Genomic DNA, 25785 nt, shown 5'->3' with positions numbered 1-25785 from the left:
TTATCTGCCCCGGTCCGCATCGGGCAGCCCCGGTCCACAGGTGACTCGCCTCTCCTGGCCTGGAGGCGAGCACTCCTCCTGCGGGAACTTACTTCCCTCCGCCTCTCTGCCCTGAGCCTCTGCAGCTCAGGAGAGGCTGGAGGGTTACCGGACCCAGAGGCAACCTCCTCTTCCCCTGACGGGGCTGAGAGTGGAGCACCTGCAGGCAATGGGTCCTCCATCCCCTCAGGAGCCAGAGCAGACTCAGCTGGTGCCTGCACTTGAGGATCCAGCACAGGTGAGGACCCTTCAGGCTGAAGCCCCAGCCCCGGCTCAGCTGGTTCTGGAGGCGGGGAATCCTGTGCAGGCTGGGATTCATCAGGTTCAGCCTCCGAGTCCAAATCCCAGGCCATCACAGCTCTCTCCTCTAGGTGTGCGGTGCTCCAGGGGACGCCCCCTGCTCCAGCAGCCCCTGCGGAGGGGCTGGTTGCCGTGACGAAGACGGCCGGCGCCACTGTGGGGGCCTCAACTGCAACGGGGCCGTGGCCACGGCCGACAACGCGCTGGATCGAGCCCGCCATGCCGAAGGGGAGCTGCGCCGGGCTGTGGCTGACGTGGATGTCCTGCTGCGTCAGGTAAGCCATCAGAGGGGAGCCGCAGAGCTCAGTGTTATAGGCAAGGTAACCCATGAGAGCCTTTACGTTTGCACACATTTCGTTTCATCGGAAAGACCAACAGCACGAAGGCCTGGACGCGGTTCTCAAGGCAGTAAACAAGAGTTAGCTCTGGCTCTGTTCCTGGAATGCAATGCTGCCTGCATTCCCTAGGCCTCTGCTTCCCCCTGCTGGCTGACCAGGGGACCTGGTGTGTCCTTTGCAGGTGGCCGAGGCAAAGGCAAGGGCAGGTGAGGCGAAGCAGAGGGCACAGGCCGCGCTGGACAACGCCAATGCCACCAAAGCCCGGCTGGAGCGCTCCAACAAGGAACTGCGGGACCTCATCCAGCAAATCAAGGGGTTCCTGAATCGTAAGTGCAGGATATCGGGCTGCCCCCTACGCCAGTCCCTTATTTTCTTTTGTTCGATGTCTTTCTCAAAAAGACAGCTCATGTAACATACGGTACACCACATGCCGTAAAATGCCACTTTTAAACGGCTCCCCCCCCCCCAAAAAAAGATTTCTGGGAGCTATAGTTTGTTAAGGCTGCTGAGAGCTGCAAGGAGACCCCATTATTCACCCTCACAAATCAACAATTCCTAAAGTAGGTGGACAATCAACCCCTCCTCACAAGGAGCTCTCGCAAAGAATAAACAAACAAGTGCCCAAAAAAATTCAGAAAGCAATCTTAATGTTGAAAATAATAAAACGAAAGCCAGTTACGTTCATGTTCCTGCCAAAAAGGGAAAGGCAAAATTCCATACAAAAAAGTTAAGAATGCCGCTGCACCTCCTTATGCAAGTTCCAGGCAGGGCCGTGGGGCAAGGCAGGTGGACATATTTCTCCCTTGATGGTTCCAGCAGAGAGAGAGAGAGAGAGCGAGAGAGTGCAGTGGGGGGTATTCAGACAGGGATGAAAGAAAGCAGGGCAGAGGGGACATTTGCAGTGGGTCTTGCGAGAAGCAGGGGCCTGCCGTTCTACCCGTCTGTAGCGCTGACTGACCCATCCCTCACACAGTTGACGGAGCCGACCCTGACAGCATTGCTCTGGTGGCCTCCCGCGTGCTGGAACTCTCCATCCCAGCGTCCCCCGCACAGATCCACCACCTCGCTGAGGAGATCAAGGAGCGTGTCAGTAGCCTGGCCAACGTGGACGCCATCTTGGACCAAACGGCGGGAGACGTGCGTGTGGCGGGACAGCTGCTGCAAGACGCACGCCGCGCCAAGTGAGTGTGTGAGGGCCGGAGAGGACGTGTGATGGAGGCTGCTCCTGTCGGACCCAGAGGAGAGGCCATGGGGACAGAACTGTGCTCCCCTTGGTCCTCCTCCCTTCATGAGCAGCAACTAGTTATTCAGTAAAGGGAAAGGAAGTTGGGGGAGCGTAGGAGTTTGCTCCGTGGGACCAGCACCCTGTCAGGAGTCTCCACTGATGGTGGGCTTATTATTAGGGCTTATTATTAGGTTTGAACATGGGTTCAAATCCCCCCTCCTCCATGAAGCTCACCATTGGGTCTTAGGCTGAGAGAAAATAACCTCCTCTGTTAGGTGTATTGTGAAAAGTTAAATGAGGAGAATTGTGAAGCACTGTGCATATCAGATACTGCTAGAAACATGGTGATGAGAGGCCCTTTCATGTGGCTGTGTTACAGGAGCTGAACAGAGTACAAGGGTGGGGTGGTCACTGTTTGGGCTAGTTTGCCATCTAGGCTCAAATACAGGAGTGGTTTAGAGGCAAGGAGGGCCAAATTCTCACTGATGTGGGGAAACATGGAGGCAGCTGTACAATTAGCCTTTCAAAAGCAGCGTAGTACAGTGGTACAGTGGTGCCTCGCAAGACGAAAAGAATCCGTTCTGCGAGTCTCTTCGTCTAGCGGTTTTTTCGTCTTGCGAAGCAAGCCCATTGACGGATTAGCGCTATTAGCGGCTTTTAGTGGCTTATCGGCTTAGCGGATAAGCGGATGAGCGGCTTAGAAAAAGGGGGGGAAAGGGAAAAAAACCCGCAGGAACTCGCAAGACATTTTCGTCTTGCGAAGCAAGCCCATAGGAAATTCGTTTTGCGAAGCACCTTCAAAATGGAAAACTCTTTCGTCTAGCGAGTTTTCCGTCTTGCGAGGCATTCGTCTTGCGGGGCACCACTGTACCTCGGGTTACATACGCTTCAGGTTACAGACGTTTCAGGTTACAGACTCCGCTAACCCAGAAATAGCACCTCGGGTTAAGAACTTTGCTTCAGGATGAGAACACAAATCGTGCAGCAGCAGCAAGAGGCCCCCATTAGCTAAAGTGGTGCTTCAGGTTAAGAACAGTTTCAGGTTAAGAACAGACCTCCAGAACAAATTAAGTTCTTAACCTGAGGTACCACTGTGCAAAACAAATTAACTATGCAGAGCTAAAAACCGAACAGCAGGTCGAAATGGCAAAACGGAACAGAAAGTTCAGGAACCAAGAAGACCAAAACTTTAATAAAGAACAGGGGAAATTTACAATTTACTTGAGAGACCACTTTAAGCAGATGAAAACATTAGCAGGATTGTAATAACACTTGTAATGTAGAAATTACTATAGTCAAAATGGAGAGACATAAAACTTGGATGATGAAATAATATACATTTGAAAAGGTTGATAATAGGACCCACGGAGGGGAAGGTGGGAAGTCTAGAGATACAGAGAAATCTCTAAATATGGATATGTATTTGGCAATGTTATAATTCTACACTTGTAAAATCAACTAAAAAATTATTTCAAAAATAAAAAGTGAACAGTGGGGAACACAAATGGTCAGCACAAGAACGCTCAGGGAGAAGCTAAGTCAACCAGATTCGTTTTCAGGGCTCTCTTTCATCCAGAGAGAGGGCTTGGCACAGATCTCGGAGGAGGGGAGGGAAGTAAACTATACCTGTACACAGAGATCACACCTGGCGAATGGCTGCCCCTAGATCTCTTACTCCCATGGATTTGTCATCCTGGCCATCACAGCAGTGGGGACGCTAGTGCACATAGCTCTGGGCTAACACTTGCCGCACGTTCTTCCCGTTTGCAGCGCTCGAGCAGAGAGTGTAAAGACTGCAGCTGAAGCAGTGAAGAAGGCTCTGGATGATGCCAAACGGGCTCAAAGCGCCGCCGAGAAAGCCATCCGCAACGCAGCCAGCGACATCTACAACACCGAGAATGTCGTGAATAGGGTAAGCCCCGTCGCTGTGCGCAGCCCTCCCCTGAAAGTGTACCATAATCAAACATTGAGAAGGACTTGGAACATAATTAGGTAAAGGTAAAGGACCCCTGACAGTTAAGTCCAGTTGTGGACGACTCTGGGGTTGCAGCGCTCATCTCGCTTTACAGGCCAAGGCAGCCGGCGTTTGTCCACAGGCAGTTTTTCCAAGTCATGACTAAAAACCATCAAAACCAGAGCAGCTCACAGAAACGCCTTCCCACCAGAGTGGTACCTATTTATCTACGTGCACTGGTGTGCTTTCGAACTGCTAGGTTGGCAGGAGCAGGGACCGGGCAACAGGAGCTCACCCCATCGCGGGGATTCGAACCGCCAACCTTCTGATTGGCAATCCCTAGGCTCTGTGGTTTAGACCACAGCACCATTCACGTGCCTTGGAACATAATTAGCTGCCCTTATACCCAGTCAGACCCTGGACAATTCAGTATCAGACGCTGCCATCTCACTGCTCACCCCTCATTCTGGATTGTTTATGAGCCAAGTTGAAAAGCCCAGGTCCCAATGACCTTCCTATTTCTCTCCGTTCGGAGAACTGCCCTTTCATTCTTACTCTTTGCTTCCTGCAACTTAACCAATTCCTGATCCACAAGAGGACCTTATTCCTTGACTGCCACACTTACTTGGGAGTCTTTGGTGAGGTACTTTGCTGAAAGCTTTTTGAAAAACCAAGTCCCAAAGAAGCAAGGTGAGTAGCACCCTGGATAGCTCCAAAAAGCAACAAGGCTGAGCGTTTGCCTACACTTCCACTTGTCTAGAAAGCACGGGTCCAAGTGCTTTTTCCACTTGACCCACATTTTCTAGGCATGGAACCAAGCAGTTTTGCCTTTGCCCACTGCTCCCCCCCCAAAAAAACCTGCTCTTTAGTGCTAAATCTGAACAAACAGCAATCCGCAAAAAAAACAACCCAGTTGTTTGTTCCAATCCAGTGCTAACAATTGGGTTTCCCTGGGGGGAAGCAGTGGCGCAAATGGAGATGTGGGCGAACCCTCAGCCTTAATTAGGCCTACAGCATCCTTGGAGCAGTTAGCCCCAGCCCTGATGAGTGGAGCCTTTACTTTTAAAGGTGAGGTGTCAATTTAATGAGTTGTGGATTCCGTTGAAACGGGAGGCCATGGTTCTGTTATGGCCTCTGAGCTGGAGCCCTCTGTGCCTCAAAATGGTAATGCCATTGAGGCGTTGGCACTGAGGGCACCTCTGGCAGGAGAAGAGAAGAAGAGTTTCGATCTGATATCCCGCTTTATCACTACCCGAAGGAGTCTCAAAGCAGCTAACAATCTCCTTTCCCTTCTTCCCACACAACAAACACTCTGTGAGGTGAGCGGGGCTGAGAGACTTCAGAGAAGTGTGACTGGCCCAAGGTCACCCAGCAGCTGCATGTGGAGGAGCAGGGAAGCGAACCCAGTTCACCAGATTACGAGTATATCGCTCTTAACCACTACATCACACTGGCTTGAACTTCCAAAGGTGGAGGGGCACCAGAGGCTGGTTCAGGGGGCATCAGAAGCTGGTCCATGATGCCCTCTAAATCCCCTGAGTCGTAACATCTCCTCAGTGAGGTCAACACTCTTGTGTGGGATGGGGGAAACCCTCCCACAACGGTGAGATGCAGCAGACCTTCTCCAGCTTCCCATCTTGCCTCCCTTCAGATCCAGCAGCAGACCGCAAGCGCCGAAGGCCAGCTGGCCGAAGCCATGGAGCGCGTGGGTCACCTCGACAAGCAGGTGGATGCGCTCAAGATGAAACGGGCCAACAACAGCCTGGCCGCCACGCGAGCTGAGGAGACAGCCAGCGCTGCCCGGGACCGAGCTGGCGAAGCCGAACAGGTACGTGAGGCTGAGCTTGAGAAGGTCCAGGAGTCTGGCAAAGATGGATAAGCATCTGTCTCCTGGGTTAGGACTGAGAGGACAGGTGAAGGAAGCATCCTTGCTGCATTGTGTACACACAGGGTGCGAATGGGTAGCTGCCCACACAGCAGTGTAAATTCGAGTTTCATTTTATTTTGGAAGGTTTTCTACCATGTTTCGTCATACAAGCGCCAGGCAGCTTGCAGTGAATAATGCAAAGCAAGTCTTTCTTGTGCAAATTGGTACTTGGAAATGCTTAATATTCTGTAGCTGGTACTTCATGTATCCTCTTCGTCTTGTAATTTTGGTGACGCTGCTGCCCACTCTCATTTGCTTTTTCATTTGTTTGGCTCCAGGAATTCAGTCTTGCTAGTTTCATCCTAATGTCTTAAAAAGGTAAAGGGACCCTGACCATTAGGTCCAGTCATGGCCGACTCTGGGGTTGTGGCGCTCATCTTGCTTTATTGGCCGAGGGAGCCGGCGTACAGCTTCCGGGTCATGTGGCCAGCATGACTAAGCCGCTTCTGGCGAACCAGAGCAGTGCACAGAAACACCGTTTACCTTCCCGCCAGAGTGTTACCTATTTATCTACTTGCACCTTGACGTGCTTTTGAACTGCTAGGTTGGCAGGAGCAGGGACTGGGCAATGGGAGCTCACCCCGTCATGGGGATTCGAACCACCGACCTTCTGATGTCTTATAGGTCTTATAATAATAATAATGTCTTATTAGAAACTACCAAGCGCTCCAACAAACTCCTGTTGCTATAATACTGAGCTGCAGCACACAATTGAAATGTGTTTCCTCCAACGAGCCCAGCCTCACCCCCAGAATATCTTCTCCCCGCTTCACCTAACAGGGTTGTTAGGAGGAAAGCTAAGGCTGAGAGATGGTGACTGGCTGTCAGTTTCTCTGCGTGTTTGTGATTCCTGCTAAATTACTCAGAGGGTGAAATAGACTGACTGTTTGGAGGCAATCAGACAAAAAACAAATGAAGATGGCATCAGAGATGCTCCTTCACCCAAATGCTCTGCCAACCACCGTGGCCAAGAGGCAGCTGTGCCTTAAGAGGGACGTCCGCCTACTTTTTGAGACTGCAAGCATGTTATGCAAAACAGGTGGAAAATAATCCTTACCTGTCAGAAAAGCATCAGAGGAGATTTTGCTGGTGTCTCTCCCGTCAGTTCTATCTTTTGGTATATTGGCAGTTTGTTTATTTTGGTTTTTTATATATCAATTAAAATATTTTTTTTTAAAGGAAGAAATAATAAACAGTGGGATTAAATTCACCTGTCCCATCAGTGGAAGGCTTGTGCAACAAGCTCCTCACCCCACCCCTCTAATTGGCTTGGGGGCCCGGGTGCTCAGAGAACCCCTGGAACAGCATGTGGGGCAGTGGGCAGCGGATCTTTCCACCTGACAAGCTGAAATGCTTGCCCTGATGGAACGATCACCTTAGTGCAACATTGATTGCCTCCCAAGGCTGTGTGGCTAGGTACCCGCTGTTTCTTACAGTGGTCAACCAGACGCCACAAACAGGAGCTGAGGGCACAACCCTCAGGAGGCAGTGAAAAGCAACAACTCCACCATCACTGGCTGCTCTCATCTATGATGGCATTCCTTCCTGGCCTCCTTTACAAGATTTTAGAATTCTTAGTTCCTCAAGGCAGGGACTTGTCCCCTTGCACCCTGAAAAGTACTATACGCATTGATGTTGCTGTTGAATGAATGAATGAAAATTGGGCTCAGCAAGATGATTGGCATGAACAAAAGTAATCCACTAAGTCAGGGATCAGCCTGTCCAGATATTGTTTGAACTCCAATACCCTATCAGTGGCATAGCGTGGGGGGTGCAGGGGGGGCCGGCCGCACCGGGCGCAACATCTGGGGGTTAGGGTTAGGGGGCGCAAATCCACGGGTTAGGGGGCGCAAATCCACGGGTTAGGGGATGCAAATTACTTGCCTTGCCCCGGGTGCTGACAACCCACGCTACGCCACTGTACCCTATTAGCCCCAGTGAGCATGGCCGGCGGTCAGGGGTGGTGGGGGTTGTAGCCTGACAACATCTGGAGGGCCACACAGATTCCCCCCACCCCTGCACTAAAGTCCTTCCAGAGGAGGCCCATTTCCTGCCTTTTCTTCCTGCCTTTTCTTCCTGCCATCTTCCTTGCAACGCTCCAGAGGTGGTGGGAAGCATAATGCTGCTGCACCGAGGCCTGCAGTTCCTGCTCACCGCTTTCCCCTTATTTCCTGTTGCATCTCAGTTGCTGGACGGGACGCTGGGTGACCAGTACCGCACCATGAAGGACCTAGTGGAACGCAAGGCCCAGCACGTGGTCCGGGCCCGGCAGAAAGCAGAGCGCCTACGGGACGAGGCTAAGGGCCTGCTGCGCGATGCACATGACAAGCTGCAGCGGCTGAGCAGTAAGTGCCCGGGAGAAGGGGGGAAATGTATTCTCTGGGGTGGTGTGTGACATTTCTGGGGGGGGGCCATAAACTGGATTTCACACAATTCTCTGCCTTCTAGACAGTAAACTGTGCAAATAATTATTATTATTATTATTATTATTATTATTATTACAGTGGTACCTAAGGTTACATACGCTTCAGGTTACAGACTCTGCTAACCCACAAATAGTGCTTCAGGTTAATAATAATAATAATAATAATAATAATAATAATTTTTATTTATACCCCTCCCTCCCCAGCCAAGGCCGGGCTCAGAGCGGCTTACAAGCAATAATAAAAACAAGTTAAATGATTACAACTTAAAAACAAAATTAAAAAATACAACATTAAAATATTGAAACATTAAAATATCAAAATGTAGCTAAGAACTTTGCTTCAGGATGAGAACAGAAATCGTGCTCCGGTGGCGCGGCAGCAGCAGGAGGCCCCATTAGCTAAAGTGGTCTTCAGGTTAAGAACAGTTTCAGGTTAAGTATGGACCTCCGGAACAAATTAAGTACTTAACCTGAGGTACCACTGTATTATTATTATTACCACCCTGCCCATCTGGTTGGGTTTCCGCAGCCACTCTGGGCGGCTCCCAACAGAATTAATAATAATAATAATAATAATAATAATAATAATAATAATAATAATGTAACAAAACATCAAACATTAAAAGCTTACCTAAACAGGGCTGCCTTCAGATGTTTTCTGAAAGTCAGACAGTTGTTTATTTCCTTTACATCTGGTGGGAGGGCGTTCCACAGGGCAGGCGCCACTACCAAGAAGGCCCTCTGCCTGGTTCCCTGTAACCTCACTTCTCGCAGTGAGGGAACCACCAGAAGGCCCTCGGCGCTGGACCTCAGTGTCCGGGCAGAACAATGGGGGTGGAGACGCTCCTTCAGGTAAACTGGGCCAAGGCCACATGAACTTGTTTCATTTGGTTTGTACGCCGCTTCCAAAATCCAGGTTTCCAAAGATTCTCTCTATCACCATCACACACAAATAGATTGAGGTGATGGAACCAGGGAAAGGAAGACCATAAATTTTGAGAGTGGGCAGGAGAAGGACAGGGAGCTACATGAGATGCTGAAACTGCTCTTTGATTGTGGGAAGCCCTGCCCAGCCCTGCCTTTTGGTGTCTTCAGTTTGCTTATTTACTTATTTTATGTATGCATAAATTTCCATACTGCTAAACCAAGAAGGGGGCTGATCTTCTCAAAGCAGTGTGCAAAAAATCAAAATTAAAAACCTAAAAAGACAAAGCTTGGAATAACATAAAACCTAGTCACGTGGCAGGGCAAGTTTATGTAAATAAAAAATGTTCTAAGCTGGAATCTGAAAACTAAACACTGAAGCTGCCTGCCTAATATACAGAGAATTCCACAATACAACTGGAATTTCATCAAGCTGCCCACGCGTTTCCATTTCCATCTCTCTTGTTGTGTTGTGGAGGATAGAACCGTAAAGAGCCATTTCCGTTTAGAAAGTTGATAAATCCCCCAAAGATCCAATTCTGTGACACAGGACATGCTTGGATAGAAAACCTGCGAACAGGCAGAACAGGCAGCAAGCCCTGGATGTTGCAGGAGAGAGGAGATATGGGAAAGCAGAAAGCAGAAGGAGACTGCTGAGGAAGAGTGGGAGTCTAGACTCTTGCGGGAAGCAGGGCCCTTCCCGTAGAAGTAAGATATTAGGAGGGGAAGGGCAGAGCTGTGGCAATCCCCATGTCAGACACAAGCATCTTGTGCAGGATTCAGCATCCTGGGAATCTCAGCACTGCAAGGGGACTTGGAATTGTTGCTTTTCTCTTCCTAAAACAGCAGGAGGTGCCCTGCTCTAGCTCACGCTACCTTCTTGGCAAATGCCATCCTCCGGCAAAGCCAGGCAGCTTGCCCGGGATCTATAGATCACGGCAGCCAAGCCTCAGACCCAGTACACACACACTCCTTAATCCACCCTCTCCATGGCTCTCTGGGCACTTTGAGTTCCCAGTGGGGAGGCTGACACAAACATTCTTGATGGAGGGTGGCGGGGAAACCTCTTCCCCAAAGGGGCACATGTCTTTACTGTGTCTGCATGCCTCTACTCATTACGTCACCCACTCTGCATAAAGGGTGAAATATACTCAGAGCTGAGGGTGGATTTCATGCCCTTTATTCAGCTCATAGTGGTGAGGAGGAATGGAAGTTCCCCCAGAATGTCTGCCTTATATACATTATATACATAATGGGCCCCATGTGATTGGCTAATTCCAGGATTCTCCTGCAGGCCAATCAGGTTGCAGATTCCCTTCCACCTGGAGCTGGATTGGGTGGCTCCTGTGGACCAATCAGACTGCTGCATTCTGGATCCTATTGTTCTAGGACCAATCAGAATGCTGCATTCTGGATCCTATTCACTCAGTACATAACAAAGGGCTTCCACTTGCACAACAGAACTTTTTCTACCCTGCCCTCCCAAATCTGTTCTGGGGGCTCTGGAGCGGATTTGCTGTGGGAGAGGGAGCACACAAGGAGAGGCTGGCTGTGACCTCCTTGTCTGGAACTGCGACAGAGACACCAATGTGGAACTGTCCCTTCAGAGGTTTCAGGGAGGGGACGGTTTTAGCAGCCCATCTTTCCCTTAACTTTTCTCTGTTTTGTTGCTGCATTTTTCCTCCCTGTCCCTATTCAGCGCTGGAAGAAACGTATGAAGAAAACGAGAGGCTGCTGCAGGAGAAAGCAGCCCAACTGGACGGGCTTGAGGCCAAGATGAGGGTCATCTTGGGAGACATCAATCAGCAGATCCAAATCTACAACACCTGCCAGTGATGCGCTGTGGTTTCCCCCCCCCTCCCTTACCCACTCCCATTTTGTAAGTCCTATTCACTGCTCCCAGCCGTGTGTTTGAATAAGTCTTGGCTACCCCTGCCTAGATCTAGCTTAGTGCCTGGAGCACCGCTTCCTATGGCTGCCCCTTGCCACCATTGCTTGACTCTCACCCTGGCCTTTGTGGAAGCACAGCACTGCATACATTGAGGCTTCCTTAGGAAAATCCCTTCCCTGCCAACATCCAGCCCGTAAGGAAGCACTTAAGCTGCCATAGCGGAGTTTTCCCGTTCTGGTTTTCTGCTGGTCTCTCGCTCAGAGCAATAACAGGACAGGGGAAGGGTTGCCTAAAAGGAAGTTCGGGTGAGGCAGCTGCATTGCCATGCCTGTGTGTGATCTGCCCCAACCAAGGTGGCTTACACCTGTGTGTGAATAAAGGCCCAAAGGCTATTGCTCTCTGTGTTGTCTTATTCCTTCCTCTGCTCAAATCCTGGCTTGCCTTTCATAATTCACCCCAAAGTGTGTCTACACTTCTGTTTTGAACTGGAGCTGGGCTCTGGTGAAACTGCACTATGAGTATGTATACCTGGGACAGCACACAGCGGGCCAACACCAGTGCTGCCCTACTAGAATAATCTTGTGCATGGCTAATAGGGCAGGTCTGTCCTGTACTGCAATTTCGTGTTAAAATAGATTTGCTCTGTGGTGGCTGAAATGTCTTTGTTACCAAAGATGAATTGCCCTCAGTTACCTCTTCTGCCTTGCCGTTTGCAATGTAAGCCGCCCAGAGTGGCTGGGGAAACAGCCAGATGGGCAGGGTATAAATAATAAAACTATGATGGTGATGATGTGTTAATCCATGTCATTTGAGCCATTAGAATGGGTGAGGAATGGGTGGCTCGTAGATGCGTTTTGGACTCTTAACTCGCAGCATTGACTATGGGTTGTAGTTCATTCGCATCTCAAAGGCTACAGGTCACACATACACTCTAGAACTTTGCTGCAGTTATCACCAACACTCACTAAAAATGCTGTCTATCAAAAAAAACACACAAAAAACCCACAGAATCATAGAGGTGGAGGGAACCTCAAAGGTAGCCCAGTTCTTTTTTTAAAAAATAATAAATTTTATTAGTATTTTCCACACAACAACATGAAAAATATCAAAAAATAACAATACACTAAACACAAAAATCAACATTCAAAAACCAAAAAACCCAAATCCATATCTTACAATAATATAAACATTAAAAAGAAAAACAAACTTTGACCCAGTTCAATACCCTGCTGATGCACAAAATCCACTAGTACAACACCCTCGGGATATGTGGCCGGCTAAAATGGTGTTTTGAGTGATGGTGTTCATAATACTTCAGCTGTAATTTCATAATAGATGGAGCCATTCCATGTGTTCATTTCATTGACCCTCACATTGAAGGGCATAGAGAAGCCTGCCTAAACAGGAGCTTTGGGGCTTTGCAAAGAGCAACAACGCCTCCTTTGGAAAAAGGAAGTGGTACTGCAAGACTGCCAATCATTACCATCCCATGCTGGTGTTATAGGCCCTAATTCAGCTGTTTTCCCCTCTGCTACCGGATATACAAAGGCATAGTATGTGGAGCCAGTGTGGTGTAGTGGTTAAGAGTGGTGGACTCATAATCTGGTGAACAGGGTTTGCGTCTCCGCTCCTCCACATACAGCTGCTGGGTGACCTTGGGCTAGTCACACTTCTCTGAAGTCTCTCAGCCTCAGTCACTTCATAGAGTGTTTGTTGTGGGGGAGGAAGGGAAAGGAGAATGTTAGCCGCTTTGAGACTCCTTCTTGTTATTGTTGTTTAGTCATTTAGTCGTGTCCGACTCTTTGTGACCCCATGGACCAGAGCACGCCAGGCACTTCTGTCTTCCACTGCCTCCCGCAGTTTAGTCAAATTCATGCTGGTAACCTCGAAAACACTATCCAACCATCTCGTCCTCTGTCGTCCCCTTCTCCTTGTGCCCTCCATCTTTCCCAACATTTCCCAACATGAGACTCCTTAGGGTAGTGATAAAGCGGGATATCAAATCCAAACTCTTCTTACGCATCAGTTATGGTGCCCAGGTATTTAAATTTGAAGTTGTTATTCATCACAACTCTTCATCTCTCATGCTAAGGAGAAACTAGGAATCTTTTGAGCTGCTGGCTTAACAGTCAGGTCAGATGACACGGTACAGAAGAAAAAATATATATACAGATTAGAAGCCACAGAACATCAGTTTTCTAGCCCAACAGAAAAAGCAGCAGAGCAGCCACAGAATACAGAGAATGTGGCTGTCAGTTCCTCTTTCCCTTTGTAGGCACTGGATCCATTCGGATGTGAACCAACTTGGTGGCAACATTGTGCCTCGCTCGAAGCAACACAATTTAACAATTTAAAAAGAATAGGAAAGCTGTCAGTTACAGATAGGATATATAACTAGTATGCATTGGCAGGCTGTCAGTAGTGTTGCTGTGGTGCCGGGCAAAGTTATCACCAGTTAATAATAAAATGATGCTTATGAGGGTAGTAATTAGCCCAACCAGCATGGCTGATGGTCAGGGATGATGATGGGTGAGGTAGTTCATTATCTGGCGAACACCATGTTGACTATCCCTGGGCCTCTAATATTCGAGGTAAAACAGTCTCAAAGTCTCCTGTGGCATTTTTGACAGTGTTTCAGTCTCAGGGTCACTTCTCAGGTTTCTTCATGGCTGACAGGGCATTGGTGCTAATGGTACAGTACCAGCTCATTTCAATCCCGTTGCCATAGTGCTAATGGCACATAATACCAGGACTGTCAGTGACTGGCATCTATTTGGTTGCCATGGCAGCACCGTGGTTGCTATGGTACCGATCTAGGTGTCAGCATCCTAGCTATTTTGCCACTGTCTTAAGAATGTAGAGACTGTTGTGATAGGAGCTGATGCAAGATCGCTAAACATGGACTAGTTCTGTCTATAATCACCACTGGCTAATCTGTTGATCCCACAATCATGGTGTTTTATAAAAGTAGGGCTTTTTTTTTCACGCAAGTTATTAGGTAAACAGGAAAATGTGTACAGAAAGTGGTTCTCATTTTACTGAGTACTAATTTTTCTCAAGTTTATTTAGGCAGCCAGTAACACAATTATCCTTAGACAATACGTTCTCTGAACATTTTCCTAAACTTTCCCCCTTTTCTGAACAGGATGCAGTGAGCACACAGGCCTAGAATCAGTTTTTGCACCAATTTAAAATGTACTAGAGACTATGCCTTGTTTGGAACCAAGAAAGTTCACAATGCCTGGAAGAATTCCACATATAATGAAATAATTGGTGGAAGCAAAATGGGACAGTAGGAGTAGAATTGACAGTGCAAAATGTCTGTGTTTTTCAAATATTGCTTAGAGAAAAAACCATTTATGAAGCCCAAAACTTTAGTCCATCTGCTGTGTATTATATACCAACATTTCCTTCCTCTTACCTGCTGTCAGGTACTACATCATAATTGATCATCTCTCTCTTTCGGTAATGTTTCTGACCACCACCGACAAACTGGCCTTTCAGCAATACTGTATGTGGCTACATGAAGATGTATGTACCCATTTAACTTCACACAAGGTAGATGAGGTGCAAATCCATGAGTATCTATAATAATTTTAACATGATGCAAACTACATAGGAAACCAATATTATTAGTGACAACTACAGGTGACTCTCAACTTATCCCTGGGTTACATTCCAGGGATAATGCATAAAGCCAAATCCATATATAGTCAAAACACACTAGGTTCAATTGCAGGTGAAATTGCCAGTCTATTTTCATGGACACCCATCCCCTTCACCACTTAGCAGCAGCAGCAACAGCAGTAGTAGTAGTAGCAGCGGCAGCCGCCGCTGCCAAGTACTGAATGTGTGCAGGTTAAATGTGTGCAGGTTGCTCGTTACCAGTACAGTGGTACCTCGGGTTACAGACGCTTCAGGTTACAGACTCTGCTAACCCAGAAATAGTACCTCGGGTTAAGAACTTTCTTCAGGATGAGAACAGAAATTTCACAGTGGCGGCAGGGGGGCAGTGGGAGGCCCTATTAGCTAAAGTGGTACCTCAGGTTAAGAACAGTTTCAGGTTAAGAACGGACCTCCCGAACGAATTAAGTTCTTAACCTGAGGTACCACTGTACAGAGAAAAATATGCAAAAAGCTAGTACAGTCTAAAACGGTACATATGCTCAATAGGCTTACAGACTATGTTTGTTACCTCAGCGGAAGTTTGTTTTTATTTCCAGCAAATAGGAACAGGCTGAAATATAGGGGAAATAATAACTATCCAAATTGAGTACTACAGCTTCCTATCAATATGCAACTACTGTATTGCTTAGTAACTGGGTGCAACAGATGAATTCAGACAACTAACTACTTTCCAGATACGAAGCTTCCCTGACCCCTTGTAAGTTGGGTCCACATGACACCCAAGTTCAGCGCTATCTTGTAATGGGGTTCACACACCCCACCCTCACTGCTAACCAGCCCTCCATATCAGCCTCCCATGCACAACACATCCTGCCTTTTATCTAGGGAAGGAGTGGGAACTGACATTTGCTAGAGACAAGAGAGGCTAAGGCTTTATCCTCAAGTGGAAATAAAGCTACTTATCACAGTTAACATGTAAAACCTTGCCATCCAGGAACAGAGGTAAAGTACGTGGTAGGCAGGTAAGCAGGCCCTAGCTCTATACTAAGGTAGTGTTGTTGTTGTTTAGTCGTGTCCGACTCTTCGTGACCCCATGGACCAGAGCACGCCAGGCACTCTTTTTTAAATAATAATATTAAAATTTCAAAAAATTACAAACATAAGAAAAAAGTAATAAAACAAAAAATTACAAAAAACTGAAAAATAAAAAAATTAAAAACAAATCAATTTTTCCATAGCTTGTCTTTCATTTACTTGTTTCCTTGACCTCCTCACACCTCCCTTTTTTGTATTCTAGTTCAATTAGTTAATTCAGCAAATCCTTTCCATCTTTGTTTTTATCTTAATCATTTATCTTAATATGTTGTACCTTTGCATTCTTACCTGTTGACAACCCATTTTTACATACTCCTTTATAACATTACTGCTAAAACCACATAACTTCATTCCAGCATCCTTCTAACATTCCTTAATTTTGCAGTGTTTCTGTAGATAGTCTTTAAACTTCTTCCAACCTTCTTCTACCGATTCTTCTCCCTGGTCTCAGATTCTGCCAGTCATTTCCGCCAATTCCATGTAATCCATCACCTTTTTCTGCCATTCTTCCTTGGTGGGTAAATCTTGTGTCTTCCAATACTTTGCGATGAGTATTCTTGCTGCTGCTGTAGCGTACATAAAGAAAGTTCTGTCCTTCTTTAACACCATTTGGCCGACCATGCCCAGGAGAAAGGCCTCTGCTTTCTTCAAAAAGGTATATTTAAATACCTTCTTCATTTCGTTATAGATCATCTCCCAGAAAGCCTTAATCTTTGGGCACGTCCACCATTTTTGCAAGATTGACTGGTGTCATGTACCACCTGTATATCATTTTCATAATATTCTCTCTTAAGGCCAGAGCACGCCAGGCACTCCTGTCTTCCACTGCCTCCCGCAGTTTGGTCAGAGTCATGTTTGTAGCTTCGAGAACACTGTCCAACCATCTCATCCTCTGCCGTCCCCTTCTCCTTCCAACATCAGGGTCTTCTCCAGGGAGTCTTCTCTTCTCATGAGGTGGCCAAAGTATTGGAGCCTCAGCTTCACGATCTGTCCTTCCAGTGAGCAGGTAGTGTAGCCAAACTACTCTAAAAGAGGGCAAAGCTCCTGCACCTTTAATGCAGAGGGAATTTCAGCAGGTGTACCTTATCATGCAAACTACATCCACTGAAATGCTTTCATGGGGGGGGGGGGCTCTGGCCTCTCTTGCATCCGGACACCTTGTCTCCAAGTAAGGTTGGGGAAAACTCCTGTCTGAATACTCCTGGAGAGTCACTGAAGACAATGTAGTTGATGGTCTGACTAAGTGTTAAAAACAGTTGCCTGTATTTAAATAGCTTTTTCTCCTTGTTTGATAGCTCTAAGACTTACAATAATATGATCCTCTTAATATTAAACATCGTCATACCATACAGATGCTACATTTTCATCCATTTTTTTCCTACCTAGCCTTATTTTGTTAGAAATTAAGCTTTCGCCGATAACATCAAAATATGATCTGCAAGTCTCTTGAGAATATTTTTGCACGGATTGCATTTGTTAATGCTGTTTGTAAGTAATGTTGTCACTCACAAAATAAATTTTGCTCATGATGAAAGCACACAGACATTATCTGAAAATATATTATTGTAAATACACATGCATTTTCACACCGTATTCTGTGCATAGAATAATATTGGGATGCTTTTATCTGCAAGGAACCATATCAGTACTAATAGGCAAAGCAGCGGGGCGGTGAGAAGCATTACTAGAGAGATCCGACTGATTATTATTCAGTGTCTGTTAGCGGGCAAAATATGCAAACGGTGTTTCAATACATAGTGCAGCAAAGGGAACCTAACCCTAACCCAGTCAGTAGATAGGGCAAAACCTTGGGACCTGTTTTATTCACAAGCAATTTATTTTTTTCATTTTGCACCATTTGGGGACATACTAGCAAACCTGTACAGTGGTGCCCCGCAAGACGAATGCCTCGCAAGACGAAAAACCCGCAAGACGAAAGGGTTTTTCGGTTTTTGCATCGCTTCGCTAGACGATTTTCCCTATGGGCTTGCTTCGCAAGAAGAAAGCCCATAGGGAAATCTCCGGGGACCTCTTTTAAATGCTGGCGGTGGGGAGCAAAGCCTTTCCCCCCCCCCTCCGGCCTTCAGAAGAGGTCCAGGAAGGCCGGCGGGGGCCGAAAGGCTTTGCTCCCCACCGCCAGCATTTTAAAAGCGGTCCGGGATAGCAGGGAAGCGCTTCCCGCTATCCCGGACGGCTTTTGAAGGCAGGCAGGGGGGAGCAAAAACCTTTGCCCCCTACCGGCCTTCAGAAGAGGTCCAGGACCTCTTCTGAAGGCCGGCGGGGGGCGAAAGTCTTTGCTCCCCCCCGCCAGCCTTCCCCGGGGCTTTAAAATCGCCCCGGGACAGCGGAGAAGTCCTCCGCTGTCCCGGGGCGATTTTAAAATGCTGGCGGGTGGCAGCCCAGCATTTTAAGATTGCCCGGGACAGCGGAGAAGTCTCCGCTGTCCTGGGAAGGCAGGCGGGGTGGAAGCAAAGACTTTCGCCCCCCGCCGGCCTTCAGAAGAGGTCAGGGGACAGACTGTCCCCGGACCTGGTCTGAAGGCGGTTTCCATAGGAATGCATTGATTGATTTTCAATGCATTCCTATGGGAAACTGTGCTTCGCAAGACGAAAAACTCGCAAGACGAAAAGACTTGCGGAACGAATTAATTTCGTCTTGCGAGGCACCACTGTAAATGTTTTTTCCCCAGTCATAAAGACACAAAATGGGGGGAGGGTTATGGCCCCAAATATCAACACTGGCAGGATGCAAAAAAATCGGTTCCAGGTCTGTTCCTCCAGGCGGAAAAAAAAACGACCAAAACAATGGGGGGGGTGCAGCGAAGCCTTTCTTTTATGTCAGCCTTGCTGTTTGCGAAGCCAACTGAGGGAAAGTCGTCTTAAGGCAGGAAGAAAAACAAAACCCTTATACAAAGCGCTGAAATCAGAAAGCAAGGGGTGGAAGTATGAAATTTGACGTGAAACACGACTGCAGCTTCGGAAACAACGGAGTTTGCCGCATATGCCCACGCTTCACCCCCGGACTAGCCACCCTAGAGCTCGCCCAGCAGCGCCTCACGGCCCCGCCGTTGCTACCCGGTCTACTTATAGCCCGGTTGCCATGGGCTCGTCCTGTGACGCCACGCGAACCGGGGCAGATTCCTCCGCGCCACCAGAGCGCGCGTGCGCGGAGAGAACGTTCCCCTCGCCACGTGACGCCGCCCACTTATTTATTTATTTATTTATCGGCTCTCTCTCTCTCTCTCCCCCCCCCCCCCCACGCCTCCCTCTTCACCCGAGCAGCCTCGTCGTGCCCCGCGCGGCGCCGCCTCCTCCTCCTCCTCCTCGTCGCCGTCGTCACGTGGCCCCGAGCGACGCCGGCTTTCCGGAAGTACGTCACGTAGAGCTCGGGCCTGCCTCCTCCTGAGTTCTCCCCTTTCCCAACCCCCACCCCCCACGCAGCTCGGAACTTCGGCTCGAAACAAAAACAAACCGCGGGGGTGGGGGAGAGTCGCTGCCGCGGCCCTTCGTGTGTGCGCGCGTGCGTGCTGCGGGCGGGGTGGGGGAGGGGTGCCGGCGAGTGACTGTTGGGGCGGAGGAGGCGAAGCCGCGGCGGCGGCGGGCGAAGGTGCGCAAGGGCGGGGCCCCGTCAGCGGGACGGTGCGCGGCGGCGGCGGCTGGGGGGGGGCGGAGTGGTGAGCCCTGAGGGAGGGGGAGGGGCCTCCGTCGAGGTGCGGAGGGGGGGGGAGTCACTGAGGAGGGAGGGGGTGTATCCGTGTATTTGTGTGTAAGGGGGGTTTATAAGTGTGTTGAGGGACTGGGTCGTGTCGCGTCTCTTGGAGCTCCTCCCCCCACCTTGTTCTCCCTCAGGTGTGACCCTTTTCGGCTGGAAGGTGGGGTGGGATCCAGGAGCTGTCATTGTGCAGGTGGGCCCGCTTTTGCTCCTCATGATCTTTCCCCTACAGCAGGGACCGAAGAAGTGGCTGCAAAAAGGGCCCGTGGTCTTGGGCCTGGCGGTGCTCCGGGCTGCAGCCTTGTTTCCGTGCCTTGTAGGTGCTCTGTGTGTGTGTGTGCGTGTGTTTTTGTGTGTGTGTGTAACCTCAGAGGCTGAGAGCTTGTGGCAGCCCCTGTTTCCTGTCGTGTAGGAAGCTGTCAGGTGCCAAAAAGCAGGTGGGCGGAGGCACCTGGGTTAGGCAGGGACCCCCAAGTGCGCAAGTTGCACCCCCCCCCCAGGAGACTTTTTCAGACACGTGGGAATAAGGGTTGTATTGTGGGGCTGGAGGATATGGCTTTCTAGGCCATGGGCTGACTCTGTGAAAGAAGCTGGGGGGGGGGGGAGTGTTGCGCGCTACAAAACCCGAGGAGTTGCCTTTGCTCTTCTTTCCAAATAAAGGCTCCTAGAAGCAGGCGGTGGAGATTATTGCGGCATGTGGTTCGTGCCAACTGGCGAGAAGTAAGGAGAGGTCCGAAAGTGTGGGAAAGAAAGTGGCTTGGTTAGGTCAGTGCAGTGAAAATAGCGTAGCTGCTTTGTTGCTGGTGTCATGAGATGAACAGCTCTTGCAGCCAATCAGGTGCCCAGAGGCAATGTTATAGCAACCAACTGTGCCACAACAACTTAGATGAGATCTCAACCTCAGCTGGTGAGCTTAGGGGCTCAAAAAAGATAGTTATTTTAGGAGTACATTAGCCCTTTCAGGGGTTTTTTGGAGGGTACCATCATAAATACAAGGTTTATTGGTGCCAAAGTTAACCATGTAGTAGCAATTAACAGGTGTTTAATGTATTTTCTGGGTGCTTAAAACACTTTACATCTACTAGATTGTGAGCCTGAGAGCAGGAGCCATCTTCTCATTGATATTTGTAAAGTACTCTGAGAGCCTTTTTGGCTGAAGACTAGAATAAAAATACAACAAATCTGTAAACCAATCTAGCCTTCTATGGGTCAACATCTGAGCAAAATTGCAAACAAACATGAGAAATTTGAATCAAAATGCTGATGAATTTTCATAAAGATTTTATTAAATAAAAAAAATTAGCAAATGGATATGGTAGTGTGGATAAATGTATTTAAGGTTGGAAACATTAGGAATGGAAAGAATACAAAATCAACATAGGCAGCATGGGATACATTTATGAAGGCTCTAAATTTTGTTCTTCTGCTTTGGGGATGGCTCAGTTAAGAAGGCTTGTTCTTCTGCAGTTCCTTCTTTGCTGCTTTCCAGATTTGTTTCTGGTGTGTGTGTGTGTGTGTGTGTGTGTGTGTGTGAATAGTGCTGTTTGTTCCTAATAAAATTTGCTTTTGAAAGACTCAGTAGCTGAGCTTTGTTCACAGTCTAGGCACTGTGGTCTGGATCTATGGGGCAGTCCTTTGTGACAGGCTTAACTGCAAAAGATTTTCATATTATGTAAACATGATTTTATGTGGAGAGGGAAATGGGTGTGGAAGAGGTTTTTTTTTTAAGATGAAATGGGAGTTTATTGGTTATGTTCTAGTGTATTCCAGAAGCTGGACATTTCTGAGAAGGAAGAATTAGTCACTGGAACTTGCCACCACAAGATATAGTGATGGCTGGCAATTTGGACTTTTAACAGTGGTCTGCCAGGAATCTCAGCAATTTTTAAAAAAGTCTCTTTGGGTGGGCAAAGAGTTTGGGAACCACTGGTCTAAAGGCTATGTCCTCTGCGGGGTGGAAACCAGGATCCAGCTGCACTGACTTTGTAACAACAGGATCCCATGGGTGTAGCTTCTACAGGTTAGAATGTCCTGTGCTTGCTGATGACTGGCTCTCCCAGTAGAAGAGATAAATCCTGGATGAAACTCCAGGCCTTCTTCCCCCTCCACCCATTTCAAAGCAGTTGCTGTTCCTTGCACGCAGAACAGATCAGCATTCACACTTAAGAGCCAGATGCTAGTTCTTGGCTCCTTTTGCAGTGATGCAGCCCTGTGCAGTGTGTTTTCAGGAAGGCACCGCAGTTTGGGATGTGCCCAGCTGTGGCATGCAGTGCCCTTTGTTGCTCAGGCTTGGAGAGCTTTTCACACTTCTGTTCTTCTTCATCATAGCTATTGCCTTAGAGGCTATTATTTTATCCCAGGCTTACACCTGAGTCATGGACTCCTGGCTGGGAGTGGTTTGGGTGTCTTTAATGGGAAAGGAGTCTGGCTTATGGAGTGTTCCGTCTTGTTCATACTTGGCTATTGGTAGGATTTAATTGGGCTTAGAGTTGATAGTTTGGAATTCTGAGTGAGGAAGAGCGCTTTGAAATTTTCAAGCATTTCTGAAAGGCCATGAGTCTATATTTTTATATAAAGTTTATATAAGGTTAATCATGGGCAGTAGTATACTGCCTGGCAGAAAACACATGGAAAAGCAGGGGTCTTTTGTAATTGGTAGAAAAGTTTTAGAGTAGTAGTTTTCCATCTAAGTTGTGTGCCAGTTTTCACCTGGTGTCTTGGGCCATTTGCCAGGCGTACATTGATGTGTGCCCTGGACCCTCCTTTAAACACACACACAGACACACAAAAACTGGCTTATTTGGGCAGCTGGGTCTAGAGACTATTTTAATTTCTCACACTGACCAGAATTGGGGATGTTATAGGAAATCAAAATGGTCTCTAGATCCAGCAACTCAGTTGTAGATCAAGCAGACCCATCCATGGAGGAGGAGTGCCATCAGAGGACCACTTTGCCCAGGGTCCCCTAAATCTGGAGGTGTCCATGTTCCTACCCATCTCTAAGGTCTGCCACTTGGGACTGTCACTGTTACTGCATACCTCAGTCCTGACTGCTATGTTTCCTAGTAATACTTCACATTCAGAGTGTAATCCAATTTGCTGAGGCCCGTGAATGGTGGGGAGTACTAAGCTCACCAGGAGCAACAAAATATAGCAAGATTATACTGGTGACGGAAGGGCAAAGTGGCTCGGTGAGCTCATTGGAGATTCAGGGGACCTGGTGTTGCGTATAAAGGCTGCCAGTTGTGGACTATTTGCAGTCCCTTTGTGCTCCAGGGTATTTGAAGTAATTGCCTGGTTACATCTTCAAAAATGTTGCTTCCTGGGTGGGAATTTGTGTGCTTCTTGTCTGGTCTATATCATATTTGATGCTCAGGTCATGCTTCTCTTGAGGTACATACATAATCTGGCCTTTGTGCAGGCAGTTATCCTTGAAATTTAACTTCTTGAACCTAGGTGGTATTTCCAAGTAAGAGTTCCTAGGCATCACTTTCACTGTACTGTGCCCAGGAGGCAATAAGTGGGGAAGACCCTGTTAAGGCTCTCTATAACTGAATTGACAGGTGACGAATCTGAAAAAGTAAAGCATTCAATTTTGGCTTCCTTCTGTCAGCCTAAGCCAGGGGTAGGCAAACTAAGGCCTGGGGGCCAGATCCGGCCCAATCGCCTTCTAAATCTGGCCCACGGATGGTCTGGGAATCGGCTTGTTTTTACATGAGTAGAATGTGTCTTTTTATTTAAAATGCATCTCTGGGTTATTTGTGGGGCATAGGAATTCATTAATTTTTATTTTTATTTTCAAAATATAGTCTAGCCCCCCATAAGGTCTGAGGGACAGTGGACCGGCCCCCTGCTGAAAAAGTTTGCTGACCCCTGGCCTAAGCTTTTCCTGTTTGTTCATGGCAGGTGCTGGAGAGTGAAACTGGTATTTGACAGCTTAGGTCTCTGAGCTGGCTAACCTGATAGTGGCAGGCAGGCTAGCAGGAAAGGGAATTGGCCAGCAGCTGCATGGAGTGCAGTGGGGAGCCTTTATTGCTCAGCCTGGCTGGCAGTAACAAGCAGGGGTGTCTCTGATTACCTCTTCAGAGAGCTGCTTTTACTGTATTGCTGTAACGATGTGATGAATATTTAAGTTGTAACTGGCCTCTTAGATGCAAGGCACTCAAATGGACAAGCAAATGGAGGGGTGTTGGTAGATTTTGGAAAGCCCCAAGAATTCCGTAACTTAAAGGAAATTTTACTGGCTTTTGCGCCCATTCAGAGAATCATAATAGTTTCTGAAGCAGCAACAACCCGCATGGAAATCAACAGTCTTGTGCTCAGCTGTTTCTATTGCACCCAGTAATGGAAAGGGATCGGATAACAGCACTCTGGCTTTGACAGACTCCTGAGCTACCCATTTGTTCTGGTAGAACTAGATCCTCACCAGGATGACTTTTTGTCTTACAGAAATATTGCCTGTACATTTTGACTGTGGTCATGCAATGTAAAATAAAATCCTCATCTCAAAATGCGTGTAGATAAGACCGTGCGTTGAACGGGCAGTGCTTCCCATTCTGATCAGTAGTACTGTATTCAATTTTCAAAGCAAAGACATTTGTACTGGCTTTCCCTGTCTTATGTGTGTGTGTGTGTCTGTGTGTACACACACACAGCACTTCAGTAAGGCTTCTGACAGCACAGGTATTTGCCTTTCCTCTGCTACCACCCTTACCCATTGTGTTCCTCCATGTGCCCCCCAGGCATTTGTTCCTTGCCAGAGAGATTGACCACAAAGAATCGCCAAGATAGCTGGCTCGGGAAGAAAACGTCGCACCCCTGACCCAGACTCTGTCACCGACCCCGGCGGGCCGTTTGTCTCATCCAAACGGCTGAAAATGTCCAACAGTGCCAGCATCCCTGGCCAGAGAAGAGCAGCACGGGGCGTGGAAGATGCAACCAGTAAGAAGAAGCAGAAGGACCGAGCCAATCAGGAGAATAAGGAAGGCGAGAGACCAGTTGGCAGTGACTCAAAGAAAGGTATGGTTTTGTGCTATAGGTACCTAGTACTCTACGTTTAAATCCAGTATAAATACTCTGTTTGTATAAGTATGCTGGATCAATTGAAAGGTTGAAAACTACGTGCATAAGGCTGATTACTGTAGAGCAAATGGAAGGAGTACCTTAAGTTAAGGCTCAAAAGGACTCGAGACATCTAGTGACCAGGGCTGGAAAAATACTTGTAAAGTTCCTCTGTATCACTGTTACATACTTTTTGTTCATTGCACAAAGTATGCGAAACTTTCCAGAAAGTGCTACACGGAACCCAGCTGTGACACTGTCTCTACACAAAATTTTTACTGTCGAATTATGCTCACAAGACCATAACTTTACTCTCGATCAATTAATTAGGAGTAATTGCCATCTGCCAGTTGCCAAAGTCACACCCACACCATACATTTAAAACACATGGCTTTCCCCAAATAATCATGCGAACTATTATTTATTAAGGGTAGTGGAAGGTATACAAATTTAATTAAGTTAGTAGTAGTAGTAGTAGTTATAGCTCCGTACGGGGTAAGTACAGTTCCCAGGATTCCTTGGGGGAAGAATGTGCTTTAAAGGTGTGTTGTGGATGTCATGACCATGGTTGTAATAAATTTGAATCCCCGCTCTACCTGCAACTCACACTGAGGGAATTAAGTCACCCTTCAACCACTCATAACAAGCATAATTTTAAGAGTTGCTTAAAGAAGTGAGAAGGACAAAGTGTTCCATGTTGTGTGATTTTTGAATATACAGCCCAAGCATAATAGGCTGCACTAAATATGGAAGCAGAGCAAACAGATGGCATGGAGGTGTGGTGTATGCGTGTTGATATTGTCCCTTCCTGAAAAGGTGAGAATGGAAGAGAGCTCTAAAAAGTGGGTTTGGCAAATGCAGATGGGAAAATTGCTCCAGGAATAGAAAGGATCACAGCACAAGAGACACGTGTGTAAATCAGGAGTAGGCAAACTGTTTGCTTCCAACACCTACATTTGGGGCAACCCAGTCAGATGGGTGGGGTACAGACAAACAAATCATCATCATCATCATCATCCATTGGGGATGGGCAGTGGATGAGGGGGCATACACTTTCACATGCACACACACAGAGCTCCAAAGGAAGCAAGCAAGAGGATCACAGTGATGCCATTGTGTGATTCTCCCGTTCCTTGTGTCCAGGAAAAGCTCCTTGGCTTTTACCAACAGCAATCAGCTGCTGGGGGGGGGGGAGGGACAGGCATGTTGTGAGCAGTGATTCCATTGGGCCACTCCCTACACCCCAGCTGACAGGGGCTGACAAACGG

At 47.8% G+C, this 25785-nt stretch overlaps 2 protein-coding genes across 12 annotated transcripts in view; both read left to right on the top strand.

Moving 5' to 3' along the window:
- LAMB2 (laminin subunit beta 2) overlaps positions 1–11425 on the top strand; it is a 68154-nt gene extending 56729 nt beyond the window's left edge. For both annotated transcript variants that reach the window (XM_081901298.1, XM_081901299.1), the window contains 7 exons: positions 411–614; positions 859–1003; positions 1651–1858; positions 3673–3814; positions 5508–5684; positions 7969–8128; positions 10832–11425. In XM_081901298.1, the coding sequence (XP_081757424.1) occupies positions 411–614; positions 859–1003; positions 1651–1858; positions 3673–3814; positions 5508–5684; positions 7969–8128; positions 10832–10968 (1173 nt within the window). In that variant the 3' untranslated portion in view covers positions 10969–11425. The remainder of the gene's footprint in view (positions 1–410; positions 615–858; positions 1004–1650; positions 1859–3672; positions 3815–5507; positions 5685–7968; positions 8129–10831) is intronic.
- A 7596-nt stretch (positions 11426–19021) lies between these two features.
- Positions 19022–25785, top strand: part of USP19 (ubiquitin specific peptidase 19) — a 40938-nt gene continuing 34174 nt past the window's right edge. For 7 of the 10 annotated variants that reach the window (XM_081901341.1, XM_081901349.1, XM_081901348.1 and 4 more), the window contains exons 1-2: positions 19269–19351; positions 24199–24475. In XM_081901341.1, the coding sequence (XP_081757467.1) occupies positions 24334–24475 (142 nt within the window). In that variant the 5' untranslated portion in view covers positions 19269–19351; positions 24199–24333. Of the gene's footprint in view, positions 19115–19268; positions 19352–19818; positions 19894–20203; positions 20364–24198; positions 24476–25785 lie in introns of those variants that run through there. The other 3 variants (XM_081901342.1, XM_081901343.1, XM_081901344.1) reach the window with 3 other exon arrangements.

Source organism: Podarcis melisellensis (genome assembly GCF_964234715.1).
Source record: "Podarcis melisellensis genome assembly, chromosome: 2".
NCBI classification, from domain to species: domain Eukaryota; kingdom Metazoa; phylum Chordata; class Lepidosauria; order Squamata; family Lacertidae; genus Podarcis; species Podarcis melisellensis.
This window is presented reverse-complemented; position numbering and strand designations above follow the sequence as displayed.